This window comes from Syngnathus acus, chromosome 8, assembly GCF_901709675.1.
Source record: "Syngnathus acus chromosome 8, fSynAcu1.2, whole genome shotgun sequence".
Classification (NCBI taxonomy): Eukaryota; Metazoa; Chordata; class Actinopteri; order Syngnathiformes; family Syngnathidae; genus Syngnathus; species Syngnathus acus.
In genome coordinates this window covers 9438537-9461868 of record NC_051093.1, presented here as the reverse complement: position 1 = coordinate 9461868, position 23332 = coordinate 9438537, and the positions used below count along the sequence as shown (strand labels likewise).

Here is a 23332-nt window from a genome sequence, read left to right as displayed (position 1 = left end):
TGAGCTCCCAATTATGAGGTCAGTGTGTGGCAACCGTTTGGTTGCATTACTACAGTATTTCTAAGAACAGCGCGCCCTCTAGTGGACATATGAAAATCTACAACTTAAACCTGTTTATGTAAAAATCTACATGGTAAATATTATGTAGTCACTTTTCTGGAATATTGATGTCAAGATCGTTTCCTTGTTTTAATGTTGTCATAGTTTGGGTTGGCGTGTCTGTGTGCTCGCCCCTCCCCTCCTTTGCCCTGATCAGTGCGATCATCCCCACCTGCCTCTCGTTAGCTGTCTTGTATTTAAACCTGCGTGAAGTTGGCCCCCCGCCCCACGCAAAATTCAACGAAAATACTTTGTTTCGTTTGTGCTGGTGTGGGCCGTAAAAAATGTTCGTTTGTGCTGCAACGGTGTTTTAGTTATGACAGATTATTTTATAGGTCATCCGGAGTTCACCCAAGCCCCCATTTACTTCCAAATGGACCCAAAATAGTACCGTTCGTTTGTGTTTCGTTTGTGCTGCAAAGACTTTCGTTTGTGCTGCTACGGTTTTGTGTAGTATCTACGAAGCCGTAGCAGCTCAAACAAAGGTTTTTGCAGCACAAACGAACGGTACCATTTTGGGTTCATTTGGAGCAGATTGGGGTGCTGGGTGAACTCTGGATGGCCCATAAAATCTTTCATAACTAAAAAAAAACGTCGCAGTAAACGAAAGATTTTACGGCACAAACGGAGCACAAACGAAACAATGTTGCTTAAATTTTGCGTGTCACGCAGGTGCACTACCTGCAAACCATCACAAACGAAACAAACTATTTTCCTTCAATTTTGCGAGGGGTCGCCCAGCTCCATTCATTTCATGAACCTACTTGTTTATCTTCACCGTGGTTACCACTACTGATGGAGCAAAATCAAATCAAGGTCATTTCAGTTCATGTTTATTGGAAAGACAGTCAAAATAAAAACATTTTTCTAAGACATGATTCCGACACACTGTAAATTAGTTCAGTTTCTGCACATGACATGCAATAAATAACAAAAGCTCTCTACTGTGTGATCTAATGAACATCTGCTTAGTGTACATTATTGTACAAAGCTAACAGCAGCAGTGTAAAATGATACTTCCTTTGAAAAGCACAAAGGTTAGTGTAGAGTAAAGAATGGACTATCAACTGGTAATACAAAAATAGAACCAAGTAGCATTTATAGTGCTTGGAACGGACAGACAGCAAACACGACAGTACTTTTTTTTTTGTGCATTCCTCTTCATGTCAGCATCAGTCATTACATCTCTTTGTTTTATTTCTGTTGCGACAGAAATAACCTCGCAAAGGCGCCAATGTCTTCAGCAAACATATTTGTAATCATGAAATGAGACATCTATAAGAACACACACTATCCGAGTGTGATGTCTTGCTGGAAAGCACTTCAATTCTTAGTAAAAAGTAGCTGCATGGAAGAAGTGAGTTGGTTTGACCTTTGCCTCATTATGGAACTCTGGAATTTCTAAAAAAAAAAAAAGACCCTGAAGAATCAAAACAAAAAGTAGCTGCATGGAAGAAGTTGGGGTTGGTTAGGGTTTGGGTTAGTTAGGTTTAGGGGTAACCCATGGAAGAAGGGACTACTGTCTCATTATTTGACTCTCAGAAATTCCCAATAAAAGAACCTCAATAATAAAAATCACCACCCATTTGTTTTTCAATTCAAACATAATAATCAGCAGGAATCTATTTTTGTAAACATGTTACATACATGACTATTTCAACGAGTTACAAAATGAGCGGCGAGTCTGATTATTGTTGTCGAATGAACGTGCCTTCAGCTACCAGTCCTTAAAGAAGCCCTCCGCCTCCATCGCCTCTTCAAAAGTCACCGTCAGAGAATTGATGGTCACCTCGGTCATGATCACCTTCCCAGGATGCTTTGATTGAGCGGCTGTCGCCGCGGTAACGTTCTGATTGTGGCAAGCCGCATCTCCGCCCGCTCCCTCCGGACTCGGGTCATTTCTCAGGTACATGTCGGGACTCTCTGGCCCCAACAGCGCCTCCTCCTCTCCCGTGTCACCGTCTGACCTGTTGTCATCGGTAACCGCATCCTCTCCTCCATCTTGGAGCCCGGCGGCGCTGTCCTTTGATTGGTCACACACGACTGTTTCCGCACTTCCGTCTCGCGGCTCCAACCACATTTTGGTGACGTTCTCCTCCACGTCCAACTCTAGATCTTGCCGCTCCAGTATGTGGGGAGGCGAGCTGCATTCGGAATGACCTTGAAGGCAGAGAGTTCAATTAAGGGACTATTTTTCTTGCCGACAGAGAAGTTGAGCATGACAAAGAGGTCAAAGGTCATTCAACAAACCATATAAGCTGTCCGCCCGTCTCTCCTCTGTGTTGCTTTCGGACTCTTGCTTGTCTTCTTCGCTGGTGTCTTCCCAGTCCTGCCCTTTCTTGCCCCCGACGGCTATGTTGGAGCGGCTCCTCTTGGACGCCAGCTGCTTGCTCCTCCTCCTCCTCACCGAGCGAGAGTGCGCGGATCCACGCTCGACATGGTCCACATCAGTGCTCATGGCGCGGGTGAGCGAGAGGCGGAGTCGGGGCTTGTCGGGGGCCTTGTGGGCGCTCCGGAGGTCCATGGCAAAGATGTTCTACAAGGACATAGAAGATTGGAGGACACTAGGTTGGATTCACCATCTGCATACATGAATACATTTATTATTAGTGACACCGCAACTGACTGTTGACACATATCCAACACTTGACATTCATGTAAGCCAGTCAAGACTTGAAATATGAGTTTACCCGCAAGACGAGGCTTCTGGGTCTGAGCCCTTTCTTGCGATAGGCCAGAGCTCTTAGCTTCTGCTGACTGGTAACGTCACCAAAACACAAAGACAAAGAGATAAGCAAAAGAACAACAATTGGGGAAGCATTTTCAAATGAAAATCGATTTGACTCACTTCTCCTCATAGGCCAGGACCAGACGAGGGTCCAAAATGTTGTCCTCCGGCTCCCAAGTGCTGTACCTGCCGAGGGCCACGCAAGAAGACATTAACATTCGTCACGCCCGCCCATCTTCGTATGGAAGAGCAGGTCACTTATCAAGCTGGATGTGAGCGTTTATTTAAGGGATGATGTCACTGGGTGATGACTCAGTGATTACTCACTTTGGAGGCCATCCTTGCCACTTAAGCAGGTACTCCACATTACCCTGCAGACAAGAGAGAGAGAATGGCAAAAGTGACTTTTTTTTCGATTAGCCTCACAGGAAAAAATGATTTTTTGGCCTTATGTCATCCCAAATAATCCATTTGGAAAATTCCAGCAAAGGAAAAAAAAAATTGGGTATTTCATTTTATGATGTCTGCATGAATCTTTTTTTTATGACTGATGTAACAGTGTGTTCTTGTTCATTTGAGATTGTTGGTTGTTCATTTAAAAGTGAGTGTAGGACTTCAATGTGCCATGAGGTATGAGTGACCCCATTTTTTTGCTCTGAATTGTGAATAGAAATTCGAGATCCAAAATCTGTATGGTGGCAGTAAACTCAAAAGCTGGCAGACAGTAAACATCTTCAAATGACATTTATAAAAACAGGCTTCAAGAGGTTGAGTGTCACTCCCAGTTAAACCTTTACTATAAAACTAAAAAGTATACATTGTGTATTAAAAACAACCACGCAAAATCTATTTAGCTTAATGCTAAAAAAAAAAAGCAAAATGCTATGGACAGGCTAACAAATAGCATCATTGTAGTGGTGTTATGACCACTTCAGTTCAACACAAATGGTGGATTAACAAATGTAGACAGATAAAACAAGGTGGCCAATGCAAATGAAGTAAGCACCCCATCAGCATGCTTTACATGTACACAAGTGTACAAGTCAAAATTCTTACCCTTGAGGGTATAACAACACATGAAACCAGCAAAAGTACAACGTGTACTTTAGTGCGTGAGGCGATGTCTGCCACTTTAAAGTGTGCAAATGTGGAGAGGCGGGGGTATTAGTCTCCTTGTCAAATGGTGTTCTTCTGAGGAGTGACGTCAGTGAGCGCCCCCTTTCAGTCTCTCGCGCGCGCTCTCTCTCTCCCCGTAGAGTTGCGCGTGACGTGACGGTGCACGGACACACGAGCGACTCTTCTAGAACCACGGACACACGAGCGACTCTTCTAGATCCCTACACCGTGCAGGGCTCGGATAGGATAGGTGGGGCCACGGGAACATGTAAACAACGTGCTGTTGCGCAATCTTTACGTCTCGTGTTGAACAATTGCAGCCTCGCTGCGTACTACGATCAACACGCAACTTTACGTAAACACAAGACAAGACAGTTACCTTTTTATTTTTATTTTATTTATTTAATTTAAGTGCGTATCAATGGAAACAAGCCCTGCATGGGAAGGTAAAAAATGTGTTTTGCCTTTGGTCGGTCACCTTGCACACAGCACAGTGAATAAACGTACACACCCCCTTCTTGTTGTGTACTGTATCTGCGTGGGCTCGTGCACAAACATGCTGCAGCATCGTTGCACGCTACAGCAGCACTCAACTTCCAGAAATTAAAATAGAGCGCCATAATGACATCATGATGAATCGTGACCACCAGAAATAAAACGCAATAGCGTTTATGTACGCCCCACGAAAGGAAAATGGAGTTTGAATGGGTCTTAGAGTGAATGGAAAGTGCGTGGCCTAGTTTCTCTTTCACGGACACACCACACTGTTCTCCGTGGCGGGAAAGCAGACGAAAAATAACTTATGTAAGTTGAGTAGAGTGGATTAAAGTATCGGAGCTCACCTTTCGCACTCTCTTCTTTGTGATGGACTCCACTGCGAACACTTGGTCTCCAATGGATGACAGCTCCATCGCCGCTCAAAACAAGCAGCCTCTGTTTAGGCAGGAGGAAGAAGAAGGAAGGAGCCAAAAGAAGGAGGCTCAAAATGAAATCAAAATGTTCGTTCGGGCTTCTAAAATGCCTCCGATGTTTCTCGATGCACAAAGTGTTCTCCTGGCTCACTTTTTCAAATCTGCGACACATCAACACGGGACGACGCGTTGCTTTAAGTCGCGCGCGCGCTCCCGACGCCATTACGTAGGGCCGAGCCCCCAAGTACGTGGCCGCGCACGCAAGAGAGAAAGAGTGCGAGCGAGCGAGCGAGCGAGCGCGCGCGAGAGAGAGACTTCGAGAAGGTCACTGTTCAAATTAAGAAATTTAACTTTTAAAAAATGTCTTAGAATCTCCATATTGATCGCTAGTTATAGAAAATACCTTGACATTTTCTCTCAAATATCCTTCTTATACTTCTGCGTACAGGTAACATGAATCATCAAGTTTATAGTTTCAAACTACTGTTTACATGACTGTACACTCTCATTAAGTTTTCTAGCATCAATGGAGGGACTTCTCAGAGTTGCTTATCCGCTAAAGTTCACAATCTGCGGCTGAAAAGAAGCCTCGAGGCACTCACTTGGGTGAAATGTTCACCTCCCCATCCATGTTATAGAAGTCAAGTGCAAAACAACATAGAAATAATTGTACATCCTAAAGCGTAGCAATATGTCCACAAAGAGGAGAGTTGTGCTTAAAAAGTGTGTTGACTTGGATGGTAAAAGAGCAACTTAAGCTCAACACCTCTTTCTCATCTTGACATGATGAATGAGCGGCCACTTGCTAAGGGCCCAGATAACCCATTAGGAAGCTGGATCATTTACAGTAAAACCAAGGCTGTATACGATGCACAGGGTCTACAGTCATGGTCTGCATGCACCTGGAATGCTTGCATCACTTACTGGCACTGGTCGCCATGACAACTGTTTCTACAGCAACCACTGAAAAGCTGGATGATGATGATGATGAGCCAGCAGGAAGAGTTGATAAGCAGCTCTGGGGGGGATGAACAGTGATCCATGTTGACCGTGAACTTTGACCTATAAATGAAATGAGATCATAATTAGATGCGTGACGACATCAGGGTCTGGTGTGACGTCTAGAATAGAAGTCGAGCGACGACAATTGCCAGAGGAAATGATCCTTTTTCACTTACGCCCTCTCAGCAAAGTGTGATTTGAACTACCCTGAAGGAAAGAATCATAAACAAGTCAAAAGAAAACTGAATGCAGAAGTTGAGTGATAACAATGAGTCATTCGGTAATTGCAAATGAAGGATTTGCAACTGAGTCTATTTTAAGTCTGCTCTAATTCTTGTGTCCACCTATAAATGTTCAGCGCTATTGCACAAACACTGAGCATAGGCAATAACACAATCAGAAAAATACATTTCTGGTGTACTGAGCAAAATAGGACAGGATGCAAAGCACTCATCAGCAAAAAGAATTGAAAGACCAGGTTCTACAGAAGTTTTGAAATAAAGTTGTAAAATAAAGATTTTCTAGTTAGTTATTATGATGTGAACAACCGTTTTTCATGGGGAAAGTATATTGTTGTTTTATTATTATAATTGTATGCCTCAGTTCCCCAGCCAATTGATTCCAATGGGCGTTTTTGGGGGGGAGGGGGCAGGCCCGTATTTTGCCTATATTTTAAATGGCATTTTTATTATACATTAGGTTAGGAAGTGCGTGGTCCAATGTGCTCTCCTTCATCATCTATAAGTTGTGGTATTGACTTTTATGTGGACTCGGTGACGTGATCACGCTTACGAGAGCGTTCCTCCTGCAGGAACATTTACAAGGTAGCGATGTGACACTTCCCGAAAGTCGGTTATTACTGCAATTCGGGAAAATATTTTTTTTAAAAAACGATATCACATGACTTGTTATCTGCCCGGATACCGACAGTGTGTGTGCGTGCGTGCCTGCGTGCGCGTGTAGTAGGGAGCGCAAAAACAACACCGCAGGACCATTAGCGCCCACTCGTGATGAGTCACGCGTGACTCACCGAACGTGCCAGTAAGATCCGCGCTACTTATTTCCTTGGAAGATCAACAAAATAAAACACATCAATTTCCCCATACGGGAATGTATGCGTTTCCCGTTAAATCGGGATCGAGCGAGAGGGCAACGGGGGGGGGGTCCCTGTTGCAGTGAGCTGCACAAACTTTGTGGAGCAACGCCATGATGTGCTTTGTCATTTCTACGTTCAAGTCATAGCAGAAGAAGGCACATTCATTTCCATAGTTCACTTAGTGAATCCGAAATCATTTGCGAAATGAAAAAAAAAGCATTCGAGATCACACTTAGCTGCTCTTACATACACCAAGAAACTCACTCACAAAAATCTCTTCCTGAATACCCAAAAACTCAAACACATGCAGCAAAAATGTCAAAAACTTGCTATTTTTTTTTCCTATTCCCCCAAATACCTAGCCAGCCCAAAAACCCATACACTCAAAAATGTACTCACAGCAAAAAGCCTCAACCGAACAGGAAATTTGTAAATAATTCTGTCAAAATGGAATTATTAAAAAAAATTCCATGAATAAAAAAAGACTTGAAAATAAAAAAAGCAAGCCATTTTAACCATGCCCCAAAAATCTGAAAAACTGAAATGTTGAAAAACTAATTAAAACATAATTAACGCTATCTCGCCATGATTTGTTTTTGTCTTTTGACTTATTAAAAAAATGTCTTGTAAATGTGTATTTACAAACAAATCTCCAAATTGACTTTACAGTGTCTTTAAGGTTTCATCAGTATTGTAGCAGAGGATTAAAAGGTCATTTTCCAGTTTACTGTGCCCTACGTGCTTAGGTGTGAGCTTGCGGTTGAAGACAAATGAGTCACAACGAAACCAAACTTGAGATGAATCATTTCAGCGGAAAAGTCCAAGAAATAAAAGCAAACCTCTCAGTAAAGACCACCAGAATATAGAAAACATTCAATTTATTATCAATCATTTACTATAAAAAGGAATAGAATTTGAATCAAAAGTGTCAAAAGAAAAGCAAACTGCCGCAAAGTTGAATAAAAAGGCCTCCTTTTTAGACCTCGCATTAATACGGGAATTCTACTAAATGCAAACAATTTGACACGTAGTTTTGACACATATGTGTTCATCTGGTCCAACTCCCTTGACTTCATTTGACCCCGCCCACTTGGAAGAGCTGTCACAAGAGGAGGTGCCGCTGTCACCGTTGAGGACAAGTGACGCGTGTGTGTCCCGGCATGTGGCATATGCCGCAGGAACGAGGTTTCTTGGCAGCGGGGGGTTTATCCTCTTTTTGTTTCCTTCCCTTCTTCCCTCCGTCTCTGTTGCTATTAAACCCGCCGTCCTGGAAGCCACCTGACGGAGAGGAAAAGAGGTCAAAACATTGGAGGTGAACTGTGGCCAACAACTTGTGAGTCTGCTCAAAACATTTTGATTGTCTTTTTCTGTGCATGTGTGTCTTACCTTGTGCTTCCATGTTTTCATCAGCCCACTGGAAGAAGTTACACTGTTGGTCTCTGGGTTTCCCGCAGGTGTGAAACACCCGTCCCTTGTTGGGCCCGTCCTTCTGCACAGTGCGCATCACCGTGGCCAAGTTACAGTTGCACTTTGTATCTCCAGCGCCCCCTTTAGGCCTGCTGCCGCCTCCTCCAGCTGTGTTCCGAAACCCCAGCAGTGGCGTCGGTGCCGTTGGTGGCGGCGGAGGAGGAGGCCAATGATTCTGCTGCGCCCCCTGATGGCTGGGCGGATCCGCCCACAGAAAGAAATTACAAGCTCCCGAATTGCACTTGTAGAACTGCCGTCCTTGGTTGGGACCGTCTTTGCGCACGGTCAGCAAGAGCGCATCCTGACCGCAGTTACACACAATGACATCATTGCTAGGTGCGCCAATGTTATTGCTCCCTGGTGGTGGACGAGGCGGTGCGGTCCAAGAGGGGGCAGAGGGTGGCGCACAAGGCCTTGCATTTGATCCGCGGGGTGGTGCTGGCCTTGGGGGGTCCTCTCTTCCTCCCCCATCTCCTCCTCGGAGATATTTAAGGTCCAGCACCTCTCGGAGAGTCTCGTCACATCCACCGATGCAGCCGACAAACTCTAAAGGCATCATGGGGGGAAGACTGCCCCTTCGGAATTTGAACTTTAACCTGAAGGACACAGAGTAGCTGCGATTGGCTGATGATCAGTTCAGCGCGCCTGCGATAAAATGCTTCAGAAAATGGATGGATGGATGCGATTATCTTTTTTTGCTTTTTTAAATGCATGTCTAAAAACAAAAGTTACCCTGAGAGCGGGTTGCCATGGTGATCAGCAAAGTAGCTTCCGCAGGAGACCGCAACGTTAAAAGTTTTTGCATTTATAGTTATTTACAGAACAAACTACTGGCTGAACTGTAAATTGGAAAAAAAAAAAAAAATCCGTTTTTCTTGAAGCGTTGTGATTGAGCTTTAAGATGTGAAGAGTTGCTGTGGCAACAGATACTGGTGTGAAGGACTCGATCTCACTGCTTGCCAAATGTGTCCTATATTTGGACTGTGCTCTGGCACTTGGTCACCGGGTGAACGCCCACTGATGCAAAGAATTTGATCACAACTGAGGTAAGCGAGACAAAGGTGTGCATCATTACCCACAAGTCACAACTTATTGGTTGTCCAAATGACTTTCATGGAGAGCTATAAATACGTTCACCTTCAGAGATGGTCGTTCGCAATCATTTCCCAGGCTCTCTGCCAGATGCGCCGCCGTTTCATACACCTTGCGGTGTTAAAATGCCCCAAAAAACTGCAACCCAAACACCTTTCTCACATTGCTACAGCACTAAAAGTCACATCACTCAGCTAATTATAAGTCGTCTAATTGCTCTGATGACATCTCGACTGATGGCAGCCACTTGCTTGTCACTGTGACTCACATTTTTTTTCTCAGCATGCACCTGCGTTTCTTGAACTCTTTGTCCCTTCATCCGTTTAAAATACTCACATATGAACAGGCCGCGGCCGGCAGGTGGAACAAACGCTGTCGTCTCGACCGACCTCCAGCACCGTGTCAGGAAACCATACGGCTGTTTTGCAGGCTGGGAAGCCCACACAGGCCAGGAACTTACTACGAAGGTGGGAGGGAAAACATTAGGGATAAAAAAAAAGGCACATTATGATGAATTTGTTTTTAATGAGCTCCGCGGCATTGATCCTCTCACCCGTTTCCCTCCTTCCTCTTCTTGAGCACCATGTCCCGTCCACAGTGGGGACACTTCCTGATAGGCAGCGGGATCTCCATATCTTGCTGCTCAGTTTCAGGGATCTCCTGAGCAGCACCCAAATACGGCGACAGAGCTTCATCTAACCTAAGGAGGCATCGAAGTTTACTTCTTGATAGTTTGGCTTACAAGCACCAGCCTACAGTGACTCTGTCATTTTAGCAGCAAGAATGGGATGTCGAAATATAAACACAGCACTAACTTTTTTGCCTTCCTGACCGACTCGATGAAAACAGCCTTGTATTTCTGGATGTGGTGCTGCAACACGCTCCTTTTGTCCTTCCTTCCTTCCGATACCAGCTTGAGGTCTGCCTCCAATTCTGCCCGTAGGTGTGGTTTTGACATTTCATAGCCCATGGCGTTGTACCCTAAGCAAAGAGATGGCAAGAATCATTTCAGTAAAAAATAAAACTTAATATTGTAGCATGAGAGTGTGATTCACCTTCCACAAGTCCCATGCCAAGCTCCCCAGGGAGAAACCTCTGATCAGCTGTCAAGCCCACATACTTGCGACTTTTTATGGTTTCAATGTGGTCTGCGTGTGTTGCGTCGGTGCCTGTTAAAATTTTAACATGAGATTTTATTTTTAAACTTCAAAACTTTGAAATTCAAAAAAACAAACAAAAACAAAATTGGATCAGTGCATTATTATTATTATATATGTCTCTATTGCCCTCAACCATCCATAAGCCAAGGTTCAAAATGTGCATTTGTGATGTACCAATGCCGTGCTTCTCCATCAACGATATGAGGTCAGCTTCAGTGAGCAGCTGCGGAGGACTCGTCTCACCGTCCACCATCTCTATAGCAGACGGCTGGAACTGGGAGCCTTGTTCATATAGTGGAATCACCTAACACACAATTCATTTTGACAGTTAAGATTCCAACCATTGATGTTTGATGCTTGCCCTCTAACACCTTACCTTCGTGCTCCACTTGTCATAAGGATAAACATCGAGGTAATTCCTCGCGACGATCATGAGGCCCGACGTGGAAAACCTCTCCTGAGCAATGTCTATGTCCACAATGGTCTCCTGTCCCAAAGCATCCTGGGATACGCAAGCCAGGAAGTGTCGGACAATGAACTCATACACACGTCCTTCATTTCCCTGAAATGGAAAAAAAATCAACAACAATGGTGGTGGTGAAATAACTTTGTTTGTGTAAAGGAAATGAAGTGTGTCTACCTGTAGCGTGCTTGTGTATTTTGTTGGGTGTATAGGGGGATGGGCTTGGTCCGACTTTTTGCCCTGCCGTGGGTTGGGACCCCCTGGTTGTTCAAGCACCCGCTGAGCAAATGCCCCCCATTCAGGGCTTTGCATCTGCTCTTCCACCAAGGGGCTGAGAGCGAGGGATGCTGGAAAAATGTTGGTTTCCGTGCGAGGGTAGCTGATAAACCTTCACAGAAACAGCCACAATATTTAAAGTCAACTTTCGGCCCAAATGGCAAATATGTGGGCAGGCAAAAAAATACGAACTCACACTCACCCTTGTGTGTAAAGTTTCTCTGCAATTTTCATTGTCTCTTTTGCACTGATTCTCAGCTTGCGAGATGCCAGTTTTTCCAATTCCTGATGCGGGGGGGGGAGAAAATGCACATGATCAGGCTCGTGGAAGCGAGAGCGGTCGAGGCGAGTGTACTCTCGGCTGCTTGACTTTACCACAGTGTCCAAAGGCATTGGTCTCCATTTGCTCTTGGGCTTACTGGTTACTGAGGTGACTGTTGCTATGGGATCCTAGGAAAGAAGTGAAAACATACACTAGAGTATACTCACTTGTAACAGTTTTGTATTAGGCTTCATTACATTGTGCATGTTCCTAAGCCAGCGGCAACCATGGTGTCTTAGTGGTTAGATAAACATCTGCAATCATCACTAAATCAGACATTTCTATAATTGGGTTGACTCTGAACTCGTCTGCACCGTTAAAAAAAACATAACTTATAATGGGCTTTAAAAACATTTGGTGTTTTTCTGACCTCTTGTGGAAGGTATTGGCTCAAAGTTGCCGTAAATATCTCAGCTCCAATTATTTCATTCATCCGAATCAATATCAGTGGTGTAAGTTACTGTAACAACTTTGTCAAGTATAATTTTATTGTATACTTATGCGTGGGTGTGATCTATTACAGTCCATTTTTAAAAATGAAAACAAGTGCAGGATGGTGTTTATCTTTGGATTCCTGTGTGTTCTACTCAGCTCTGAGTAATTTGGCAAAGAGCGCTTGTACAGTAAGCGCTCTTCTCGCACAGTCACGGATTCCGTTGCTGTCGACTGAGAGTAGACACACTGAATCGACATCATGTACCTCCATGCAAATCTGGTAGAGCACTAGGCAAGCTGTGTGGTTGAATAGCCGATATCGTTTCCATCCAAATTCCACAGTGTCCTCCTCAACTTCGTGTAGCACTTCAACAAAGAAGCAGAAAGACCCAGGTTTAAATCAAATGTATATTCCCCTAATCTAACACCAAACCTAAACTGGATTTGCATGCACCTTTAATCTTGCAGAAAGTCTCAGGAATGAAAGCCTGGATGGCTTTGAAACGCTCCACCACGAAACCCAGAGTGGGAAACTGGCAGCTACCATAAGAGATGAGCTGATTGGCCAGAGACTCTGGGAAGATCTTCTGGAGGCGAAGGGTCTGGAATCTTGTGAAGGATGCACCTGTGTGTGTTCAGAGAGAAGTTGGTAAGGCGACCGACATATCATCTGCGGCATCGCAGAATCTTGAAAGCACCTCACAGAGATACCGTGTATGCGCTTCCTCACCTATCCGCAAGTCGAGCTCTTGGCGGACATCAACGGCATCACTGACGTTAACGTCCGGCTCGGCTAGTGTCTCGCAAGCCCTCCGAATGGAGTTGGGGGTGATTTCAGAAAACTTCGCCCGAAACACTTGCAAATTAGGCTTCACTAAAAAAAAAGAAATCTTTGACACCAACTTATTAAGGATATGTGCATATCCACAACTGTACCTTCATTTATTTTAAGATGTTTTGTATTGTTCAACTTTCAGTTAACCTTACCTGCCTTACAGACATTGATGACTTCAAAGCCAATGTTCTCTCCTTCTCTGTCACAGTCAGTCCAGATAATTAAGGCCTGGCATTGTCTCACCTCCTTTTCCAGTGTACGCTGGAACGATAGCAATGGAAGACGTTTGTAACAACACAATAACAGAGGGAAGCTGCAGTAGAAGGCTCGATAATATGTTTCAAAGCAAAGAATTATCTTGCTTCCTTTAGAAAGGTAAGGAGACATACCTTAATTTGTACCATGCCATCTGGGCAATACTTCTCGACTTCGGCATCAAATAACAGCACTGGATTGCAACTGCGCCTTTGGAAAGAAAATGTAAATATGAAATCATCTGCTGAATGTAAAGCCACACAGTATCCAAGCTTACCATTTATCATAAGGGGCTTTAAACTCAAGACCTAATAAATGTCCCGAGACTGATGTCATTGCTACCGTCACATTCTAGATGTGAACATAGAGAAACAGGCAATTAGAGGAAGCAAAAGAAACAGGTGTATTATGCATTTCATTGCTTATACATACCTGACCAAAGAGATGATATTCATACTCATAGATCTTGTTAAATTTGGACAGTCCTTCCCTCTAAAAAATAAAATGGAAGGGCATTACAGTTCTGCGAGCCAAGTAGAAATAAAAACATGAGGGCGCACTGAAGCATAATAAAGACAAACACAGAGGGAAGTTAAATGTTCTTCCCATTCCATTGATAAGCTTAAACAGGCACAACCCTCTTGCTCCGGAGCCCAAGTTTGGAATAGGAACTTCATGACAGCATCCATACAAAAATGACACTGACAAGTTCGGAAACTAACCCGCATGGACCTGCCATTGGACATAATTTCGGAGATGCCTTTGGCGGCATCATTCTTCTCCGCTACGCAGAGGACCCTCTTGATCTGACCCCTCCGCATCACGTCTAATGTTGCCAATGAATCGTGCGCTGTAGAGTAACACCTCAACTGGATACGTCGCCTTTGTTGTCCCAGTCGAAGCAGATGTTTTGTGAGGAGGTTCACGACTTGCATACCTGGCTGCTATTCACATAAAGCGGCTTCTTTTCCACTGTCCTTCGTCTGTATTAGCATGTTTGCTAGGTAGTTCCAGTACAGACTTTATAATCATTTTGAAATCATAACATGTCACCATATCAACTACCGCATCGAGTAAATAAAGTTTCCCGTTGCCAAAATACACTTCCCAACATACTCTTTCTTCATAGCTATTAAAAACAAAAGTTCAACTTCACGTTATTTACAAAACGCGCGCCCGCCCGCCCGTCAAATTCTACCGTATTCTGTCGTGATGTCGTAAAATCGGAAAATGACGTAAATCATTCGACTGAACAAACTTATGGACACAAGTTTCACGTGGCAAAAACATTTACTTCCATCGAGGTAAAACCGATTGTATATATGACATTATAGTATTTACATTGATTTCAAGAAATAACAATAAGGTAATATGGTCACAAATAAACGGGTTTTGAGCATTTACTGCGACGGTAACGTTGCACCACGATTTCCGTCCAGCTTGTTATCATTTTTAGAGATTTTATTTTGTATAGAGTGGTAAAAACAATGACATTTCTTCAACTTTCGCTCCATCGCGATTTATGCTGGTGTGGAATTCTTGCATCGGATTGGTGGTTGAGTCACCTGACACGACTCCCAGCTGCTGGGTAAACATGGCGTCAGTCTCACGGTGTAATAATGATGATGTCGTTCTTGCCCGCTAGCAGCGTGATTGCTGGACGCATCTGTAGATCAAACACGCCAACGTGATGGAAATGAAGACATGAAGAAAAGACGGAGAGAGTCGCGGAAATTCATTGTGCTGATGCGTGACTTTGCTTGAACGATCGGATGATAGCCGGATGCACGGATTGCTGCTTTTGTTCGTAGGACGCTGACCTGAGTGCATGAGAAGTATATTCACATCGAGCATTATATCTTATGGACTGAAACCCCGATGGCAAAATTGGACCCTGGGACACAAACTCCACATCATGTTTTTTGGCGGAGCTCTTATGCCAGTGCATGGACGATCAGGTGTGACTTTACATTGTCTATCTTGCATTTGAGTGGTGCTCCCTCCCTGCCTGCTTCTTCATAATTGATAGATGAGCTGCACAGAGTGGTGTCTCTCATGCCTTGTTCGACAACAGCACTATGATAGGCTCACCTGACGTGGTGGCTTTCACAAAAGAGGATGATGATGATGATGGCCAGTCCACTCCTGACCCATGGGCTATTCCAGAAGAGTTCTCCATTCCCCTCCACCCTCTGGCTGACTCCAACCCTTGGGCCAAAACCTCGTACGCTAAGTTCACAAAAGACTTCATCCTCATTTCGGAGTTCTCAGAGCAAGTGGGTCCTCAGCCTCTCCTCACCATTCCTGATGACCCCAAAGTCTGTGGCACTTTTGATCTCAACTACTTCTCCCTACGCATCATGTCAGTGGACTACCAGGCCTCCTTCGTGGGGCATCCGCCAGGCAGCGGATACCCTCGGCTCAGTTTTGTGGAGGACTCCAGGGTTGTCCTGGGTGACTCTAAAGAGGGCGCCTTTGCCTACGTCCATCACCTTACACTGTACGACCTGGAGGCCAGGGGCTTTGTGCGTCCCTTCTGCATGGCGTATGTTTCAGCAGATGAGAGGAAGATCATGTTGCAGTTTCAGGAGCTGTCCGGACGCTTCTCGAAGGCCTCGGAGTGCCTGAAGGCCGGCAACCGCAGAGCCTTCGCCAAAGAACTCCAGAGGAAGCTTCGAGACCTAGAGTAGGTGCCTTCTCGAGTCGGTAGTAGCGATACATTTCAATTGAAAATGATTGACAGTTTCTTCATTGTTGAATTCCAGAAGACCGTTGAGCAAAACTTCATTCCACGCTTTTTCTTTTTTCTTAGGTACACGCACTCTGTTCTACAGAGGGAGGAGGGCCTGCAGAGAGAGGCGGGGCCTCAGTGCATGTACTCGCCTCATGCCGTGGAAAAGGCCAACGAGCTCGCCAACGTGGAGAAGAGCATTTATGAACACAGAGACCTTCTGAGACAGATCAGCTCGTACCATCGTCGTCCCCGCCGAGACCCTCAGGCCGTTACGTGTCACAAGTGTACGAGCGAGTGCGAAGAGCTCTTCGGCAAGTACGCCGAGCTAGCTAAGCCTTCGAGCTGCGCTGACGCAGGGGAGAAACAAAATGGTCATGCGGGCCGAGTGGACATTGGCGAGGAAGACTACGAGCGTGTTGCACGCAGGCCGTCTTACACGCCGCAGCTGATCAAAGCTAAGTCAGCCAAATGTTTCGACAAGCGCCTCAAGACCCTCCAAGAGCTGTGCGATGACACCTTCTACCAGGCCACCGTGGAGCTCCTGAAGGAGACGGAAAGGAGTTTCCGAGGCGACCTGTGCTACCTGCACACGCGTCGCTTGGACCTAGCCCTCCGCAGAAAGCAGAGAATTGTGAATTTTTTGTTTGAGGAGGACCTCTGTGAAGACGACTATGATGACCTGGATGGAAGGGCGACATTACGACCATTTTGTGCTGTGAACCATGCTGTAGACAACTCCAAACTCATCAATCCAGTCATGCTTGGACCAGAACCTCCGAAGCTTTTGGACCTTGCCTCTGAGACTAGCCATACTGGAGACTTCAAGCTTGAAGACGACCATCTCAAGACTTCCTGTTTCGACCAGGAATCGGAGACCCAGAAGTGCTCTGAGAAACCTACTGGAAACTGTGGCAACCAGGCAAGCCTGAAGCCGGAAGTTCTGGATGCTGAGTCCGACTCGACCCCAGACTGTGACCATAAAACCGATCTGGATGGTGATGCTACTGATGAAGACGGGGAACCCAAGGTTTTGTTGGAGGAACCAATAAGGAAGGAAGGACGCAAGAAGGACTCTGCTTTTGTGCCGATGGATGCCGCATGCTGTATGACTCACGAAGGTTTTCTCGATAATCCGCCTGATGCGGTGCCTCGTCTCAGCGCCCACCTGCAGAATGCTCAAATCCTGGTGGTCAACCAGGAGCCCCAGGCCCTACTTCCACTCCAGGATGACTATGCTGTCGGATCACCATGCTCGGAAAACCTCACAGCCGGACTCCTGGGAGATGCCGTGTCCCGTACATCGGCCGAGGACGGCTCGGATTGTACCACGTGTACGTCCACCGGTTCCGATTGGACCGCTTCTCCTGTCGGCAATGGGGGGATGCTGACCTTGCGTCAGAAGAAGAAGGCCGGACAAGGGGCCTTGAGGTTTGTGCGACAGTACCCCTTTGCTATACAGGCTCTGTGGTCTTTGCTGAGCGGCAGGACGCTGGTCGTGCTCGGCGCCGATGAGGCCAGAGTTCGCCGGCTGGTTTCCGCTCTAGCCCTCTTTGTACCTGCACCAGGGAGGGGTGGAGAGCGAGTCCAGGCGTGGCTGGCCTGCCCTTTCAGCCTTACAGACCTGCACAGATGGAAACTTATTGGATTGCAAAGGTACATTTTAGAAGCAATTATTGACTTTCTAATGGCCACGGCAATTGACAAATATTTCTCATGTTGTCTCTCAGAGTGGCATCTCCTGCCGGTTCCAGCATGCTGTACTCATTGTCCCGCTACAGCCGCTATATCTCCATCTTGGACGCCGACCAGAAGACCTTACGCTGTCCACCTTATCATGGCAAACTGCTAGCCAACATGGCTGACCACCGCACCTACGTCCGGCGCGGCTCCACCTACTTCCTTCACGTCCAGAGCACGCTGTGTCACCTGGCGGCCAAGGCCTTTCTGTTCACCTTCACCCACCACCTCCACTTGCCGGTCAACACCACAGAGGGGATGGATGGCGTTCTGGCCCGACGCACCTTCTTCCTGCAGGAGCAGCTGGGCCTGGGAGAGGAGGACAGACAGATAGTGCTCTACCTCAGCTACCTGATCACACAGCACTACCTGCACGCTGCCGATGGCCGCACAGCAGCAGCGCCTTCTTTTCATTTCAACTACACCAGCAGCGTTTTATACAAAATCTGATGATTTATTTTTTTTCCTCTTCAGGGAACCGCTACCCTTTTATTTTTAATGGACTAAAGATGATCCTGATCCTGAGGATGATCATTTTAATTTCAGATCAAACTGCACTGATTTTTATTGTATTATCTCTGCAGACCCGTCTCGTGTGTGTGTAGGAATCAAGGAAACAGTATTTGCATATTATTGGGGTTACAATGCGTGATCAATCCCTTCTCAGACACACACAATATATGAGTAGTATCTCAGTTTTTTTTTTTATTGTTGTAAATGATATTCACACTGCTGTTTGTGTCCAGGAATAGCTTGTTTGGTCCGAAACAAACGTGCATTATGCTGATATTGTGTCCATGAAACTTCATTTGCACCATGCAAACCTTGTCCACTAACGTTCCCATTGGCTGTTTCAGCCATATGAAATTGAATCCACGTGATAGTGCATGCCCTGAAAAATAAGCGGTGACACAAATATTCTCCCAACAGCGCCAAAAAGCTGGTGACGTGATCCGCTGTTGAGCAAAACTTCCAAGTTATTTAACCTTATTGTATTGGATTTCACTGTTGTCTTAAGGTGTGAGTGTTGTGCTGTCAGCATGAGACCGTTTTGTGCCACAGTGAAATATTGTAATGTTTTGGGCTTTATCGTGCGTGAAAGAAAAGTGCGACGGAATGCTCGAGTTTGGATGACTGTTGCATATTTATAAAGACCCAATTTACTGTTGCCTGATCAGTGGTCTTTGTTGGATGTAATCACAAAACTCATCTGTTGTTTTTATTTAGTCCACAAATGTATCTTGGAAATCTGAAATCAGCCATTGAAACAAACCTATCTTTTTAATACCTGTTTTTCTGTTGCCAATTATGTGGCGTTGCCATAATTCTGTATCCACTCGTAGTTCTGTACATGTGACTGCATGGGTTCAGATATCATGGCGGCATTTCTGTCACATTTACTTTGAACAAAGAAAATTGATCTTCGATGCTTTTTTTGTTGTTGTATTTTCTGTCCCAAACACTAATTTCCATTTTGAGAATGTCGAGCAGCATCCATTTCACTTGCCACTTTTTAACCCCATTTGCTGCATGTGCCCTATTAAACACACGTCAGTTGTTATTGGCACTTCTCCCTGTAATGCAAAAAGAATGTAATCTAAGCCATAGCAGTGTGCTTAACGTGTAAACACTGAGTGTCCTTAAGTTACATGTGCATCATGTCTGTGCGCATTTTTGTATCACATTGCGTATATTGATTTACAAGCTTTTAAGTCATTTTTGCCATTAAATTATTGAAATCCATTAACATTTTTTGCACTAACGTTTAGGTCACAAAGGAGTTAAATGAGTCGTCGAGGATCCTTCTGATGCTGAACAACTAATTCAACAGACAGCTCATTAAACATGAAGTGCTCCAAGAGACTCGTGTTTGTGTGACTTGTTTCTGTGATGACGTACATATGTGCTAGCTTGTGAGGTGGCATGAATACTAAATCATCATTGGGGAAAACAGCTCATTCTCTTGCAGGAGCTGCAGAAACAGGCGAAAGATAAGTGAGGCTTCTGGATGTAGACTTAAAAATCCAGATATATTTGGAGAGTTTATAACTCCCCATTTTAATCTTAAATGAAAACATTGCAGCTGCAGTTACTTCATCTAGACTAATGACTTGTTCGAAATATATCTTGATTTATCTTCTAAGCTGCTCTCGGTGGCTAATTCACTGAATATTCAATTAAAGAAGGTGGGACGTATTCAAGGATGTCAATCAGAATTGTTTTATTCAAATGATTACAACACCAAGAGGTTTTAAAAACAAAATCAATCCACACGTAGCCCTCTAATGAATGAAATAAAACAGGTCACGCCTGAAGCAATTAACTCAAAGACACCTTCCCCTTCAGAGGTCTTGAAGGTATTAAAGAAAGGTTACAGACAGTACATTTTGCAGAAAAACAATTGTAATGAATACAAGAAGGCCCCTTTCAGCGTACTTCTGAGCCCTATAAAGACTGCAGGGAATGACGCTAACAATAGTAGGTGACATGACAACAAAGATGGAGGCCGGGCACGTCTTTCTGTCCTACACTCAACCGGAACACCCTCTGCATCCACAGTGGGTACATTCGATGATCCTTCCCTACAAAGACACAAGTCGGAAATTCATTTGAAAATGAAGAATATTCAGATGGGAGAATGTTGAAACTCTTTAAAGACTTACAACTTCCAGCTTGCTCTTTGGAACTCTGCAAATGCAGTTTGTCCCAAAGTTGGTGTCACGCGTTTGGATGCATCGCAGGCAGCACAGGTTCTCGTAGCCCTGCTTCTTCCACTTTGCAATCAGGTTTTTGTCAGCGTAGCCTTCCTTTATGCAGTACTCGTACAGCTCTGCGAGGACACACACAGGATAACCAACACAATAACGATTTCATATATATTACAAACACAATTACAACTGACACGCAGTTACACCATAAGCTAAATATTACAGATAGGTAGGGTCATCCTTACCTCTGCTGATGGCTTTTCTTTTGAAAAACAGGTCGTAGATGTATCGACTGCGCTGATGGTGCAGTCTGAAAATTGGCCAAAGAGCTTCCACTTTCCTCTTACCCTCATGAGGTTCGGTTTCAGCTGAGAGGAAGCACAAAATAGAAAGAGGATAGAAATGTCAGACATTTGTGGAATCGAATGTTTCAAATTACGGATTGGACGCATTTGAAAACATTTGCTCCGCGGGGCCGTTGTTGATGATAGCTAAATGATCTTGTTTCGCCTTACCTTCCCTCATTTTTTGATCCAGCTCATCCAAAGTAGGTTCAATGAGTTCCCAGCCATCTGGTGGTGGCTTACGACTTCTCTTAACTTTTGGCATTTTCTTACACTTTGTCCAACTCGGAACAAATCCTTCTGTTTCCCTATTTGGCTAGCGCGATCGTCTCTGACCCTTGAATTGGGCGTCACTGGGGTCCATTGCAAGCGCAGCACACGTTTGACGTCACATCGTGTTTTCGTAATTTATTTATACCCATTTTATTTTTATGTTTCGGAATATCTGGGCACCAATTTATTCCCAAGCGTGGAGTTAGGTAATTTATCGAACTCTTCTGTGGCAAAATTGAAGCAACTATCCTGCTATCCTTTTTGCGATATTGCATCACTTTAGGGCACAAATTAAATGCCGTTTAGAAGACATAAATGCCGTTTGATTTGTTTTTCGTTTGTGACTCGTAATATACAGACACTAAAGTGGAACCATGGTGTAAAATGACCAATATGTGTTTTTCCGGGGACAGGTGTTTGACATATCCCCGACCATGTTTTCATTTTGAGGATATTTGAACAGGCGTATCCTAGGGCACAACTCATCCCTACTGGATTGTGTTGCTCCTCTCCGAGTTTAGCCAGCTGTCAGCTTCCTTCGGCCTTCAATGTCTTTTGTTTTATTTACTAACTGTTAGATATTCACGTCCAGTATTCATCAAAATGCCAAAAGGAGGTAAGATGATTGGTTATAAGGTTAATTGTTGAGTGAATTTGCATATATTACCGTATTAGCACGCGTTGGTCACTTGAAGACAGGTAACGAATGTCTTGGAAGAAAACATAGACTGGAATCAGTTTACGCTTTTATTCGCTTAGTTGCGTTATAACATTACACCGATGTCATGTGTGTGAAAACGTTTGCTTTCGATGCGGGTGTAATGGGTTTACTCGTCACTGTGTGAATAGTAAACAGGATAAATCTGTTCACGTACGTCATCTTCACTGCAGGTCGGAAAGGGAGCCACAAGGGTCGCATGAGGACCTACACAAGTCCAGAGGAGATTGACGCCCAGATGAAGGCGGAGAAGGAGAGGAAGACGGTACTTGAAAAAAAAAAAAAAAAAATCACCCATTCGTGGATCTATATTATATATAGTTCCAGTTTCGGTTTATTTACGTTGGTGCTCTGAGGCATAGCTACAATAAGTGACTAATGTGGTTGTATCAATATTAACTTGTGGTCTAAATGCATGACTTTCTATATTCTTTGTTTCAGGATGAGGAAGAGGGTGCAGCTCAGAATGACGTTACCGAGAAGTTACAAGCGTCAGGGTCAGAGGATAGTGATGATGACGGTTCACAGGTATGTGCCCAATATTTGTCACATTTCAAGAAAGCACTCTGAGCTGTTGTGATGTGTTTGCAGAGGAAGAGAGTAGGTGTGGAGGGCTTGATAGAAATTGAGAACCCAAACAGAATTGCTCAGAAGTCCAAGAAGGTGACACACATCGAGTTAGATGAGCCCAAGCAGTTGTCAAGGAGAGAAAGGTCTGTGTACACTCTATCAGTCCAATTTTTTTTGGTCCCCATAATTCCACATAAATTCTACTGAAAACATCAACTGTATTTAAAGTGTTTAGAAAAGGACCAAAGTGTTGCTCTAGTGCAGTGTCACAAGTTTGCCCATTAGTTCTGTAGGAATTTCTTCACTTGATTTTCTTTCCACTTCTGTGCACACAGAGAGGAAATTGAGAAGCAGAAAGCAAAGGAGCGCTACATGAAGATGCATCTCGCAGGAAAGACAGACCAGGCTAAAGCTGACCTCGCCCGCCTCGCCATCATCAAGAAACAGAGAGAGGAGGCAGCGAGAAAGAAAGAGGGAGAGAAAAAAGGTAAAAAAGAATCTACGCACAGTGGTGCCTTGTACTTACTCATATATTTAAAATACCACATTTTAGACATTATTACTAACCACATGTTTTCTTTCTTGCAGCTAAAGAGGCAAAAGAAGCAGCAGCAGCAGCGGCGAAAGGATTAAATTCCCTCTCACTGAAATGACGCAGAGTATTTATCAGAACCATTTCCCCGTTTTTGTGGACTGACGCAATATGAATTAGACTATTTTGAAAGGGGGAAAAAAGTGCTATGAACAGTATTTACCTTACCGGTGGTGCATTTTGGCATGGAATAACGGCCATATTGGTAAAGCTCCAGCTGGGTTGCACACAATTAGAATGAAGCTATGAGGTTTTACATGAAATGGATCACACTTATCATTTTACGATGACCATTTTGCTTATTGAGCATCGGCACTGTTTTCTTTGGGTTTTACACTGTATATAACTGAGTCATGAAAATATTTCAGATTAATACGATAAAAATGTTGAAACATTAAT

General features: G+C 44.5%; 5 protein-coding genes across 5 annotated transcripts; 2 read left to right on the top strand and 3 right to left on the bottom strand.

Moving 5' to 3' along the window:
• Window positions 1-916: 916 nt before the first annotated feature.
• On the bottom strand, window positions 917-5088 carry cbx7a (chromobox homolog 7a). The gene is made up of 6 exons (XM_037256048.1): window positions 4786-5088; window positions 3155-3198; window positions 2948-3013; window positions 2790-2856; window positions 2350-2635; window positions 917-2259 (listed from the first exon to the last, which is right to left on the bottom strand). The coding sequence occupies exons 1-6, from the start codon at window positions 4852-4854 to the stop codon at window positions 1817-1819; spliced, it is 975 nt and encodes a 324-aa protein (XP_037111943.1). The 5' UTR covers window positions 4855-5088; the 3' UTR covers window positions 917-1816.
• A 2725-nt stretch (window positions 5089-7813) lies between these two features.
• On the bottom strand, window positions 7814-14471 carry top3a (DNA topoisomerase III alpha). The gene is made up of 19 exons (XM_037255830.1): window positions 13980-14471; window positions 13690-13749; window positions 13535-13608; window positions 13392-13467; window positions 13155-13263; window positions 12898-13041; window positions 12622-12792; window positions 12433-12533; window positions 11786-11860; window positions 11613-11695; window positions 11312-11522; window positions 11048-11233; window positions 10846-10975; window positions 10567-10680; window positions 10327-10492; window positions 10065-10211; window positions 9848-9970; window positions 8339-9015; window positions 7814-8230 (listed from the first exon to the last, which is right to left on the bottom strand). Exons 1-19 carry the CDS (start codon window positions 14190-14192, stop codon window positions 8076-8078), a joined length of 3015 nt encoding a protein of 1004 aa, XP_037111725.1. The 5' UTR covers window positions 14193-14471; the 3' UTR covers window positions 7814-8075.
• A 22-nt stretch (window positions 14472-14493) lies between these two features.
• Window positions 14494-19589, top strand: smcr8a (Smith-Magenis syndrome chromosome region, candidate 8a). Its single transcript, XM_037255858.1, has 3 exons — window positions 14494-15943; window positions 16070-17644; window positions 17719-19589. Exons 1-3 carry the CDS (start codon window positions 15336-15338, stop codon window positions 18176-18178), a joined length of 2643 nt encoding a protein of 880 aa, XP_037111753.1. The 5' UTR covers window positions 14494-15335; the 3' UTR covers window positions 18179-19589.
• A 338-nt stretch (window positions 19590-19927) lies between these two features.
• bud31 (BUD31 homolog) lies at window positions 19928-21166 on the bottom strand. Its single transcript, XM_037256111.1, has 4 exons — window positions 20952-21166; window positions 20682-20804; window positions 20392-20558; window positions 19928-20310 (listed from the first exon to the last, which is right to left on the bottom strand). The coding sequence occupies exons 1-4, from the start codon at window positions 21043-21045 to the stop codon at window positions 20260-20262; spliced, it is 435 nt and encodes a 144-aa protein (XP_037112006.1). The 5' UTR covers window positions 21046-21166; the 3' UTR covers window positions 19928-20259.
• Window positions 21167-21509: 343 nt separating this feature from the next.
• On the top strand, window positions 21510-23329 carry pdap1b (pdgfa associated protein 1b). The gene is made up of 6 exons (XM_037256101.1): window positions 21510-21669; window positions 21945-22036; window positions 22213-22299; window positions 22363-22484; window positions 22677-22828; window positions 22930-23329. Exons 1-6 carry the CDS (start codon window positions 21657-21659, stop codon window positions 22992-22994), a joined length of 531 nt encoding a protein of 176 aa, XP_037111996.1. The 5' UTR covers window positions 21510-21656; the 3' UTR covers window positions 22995-23329.
• The last annotated feature ends 3 nt before the right edge of the window (window positions 23330-23332 follow it).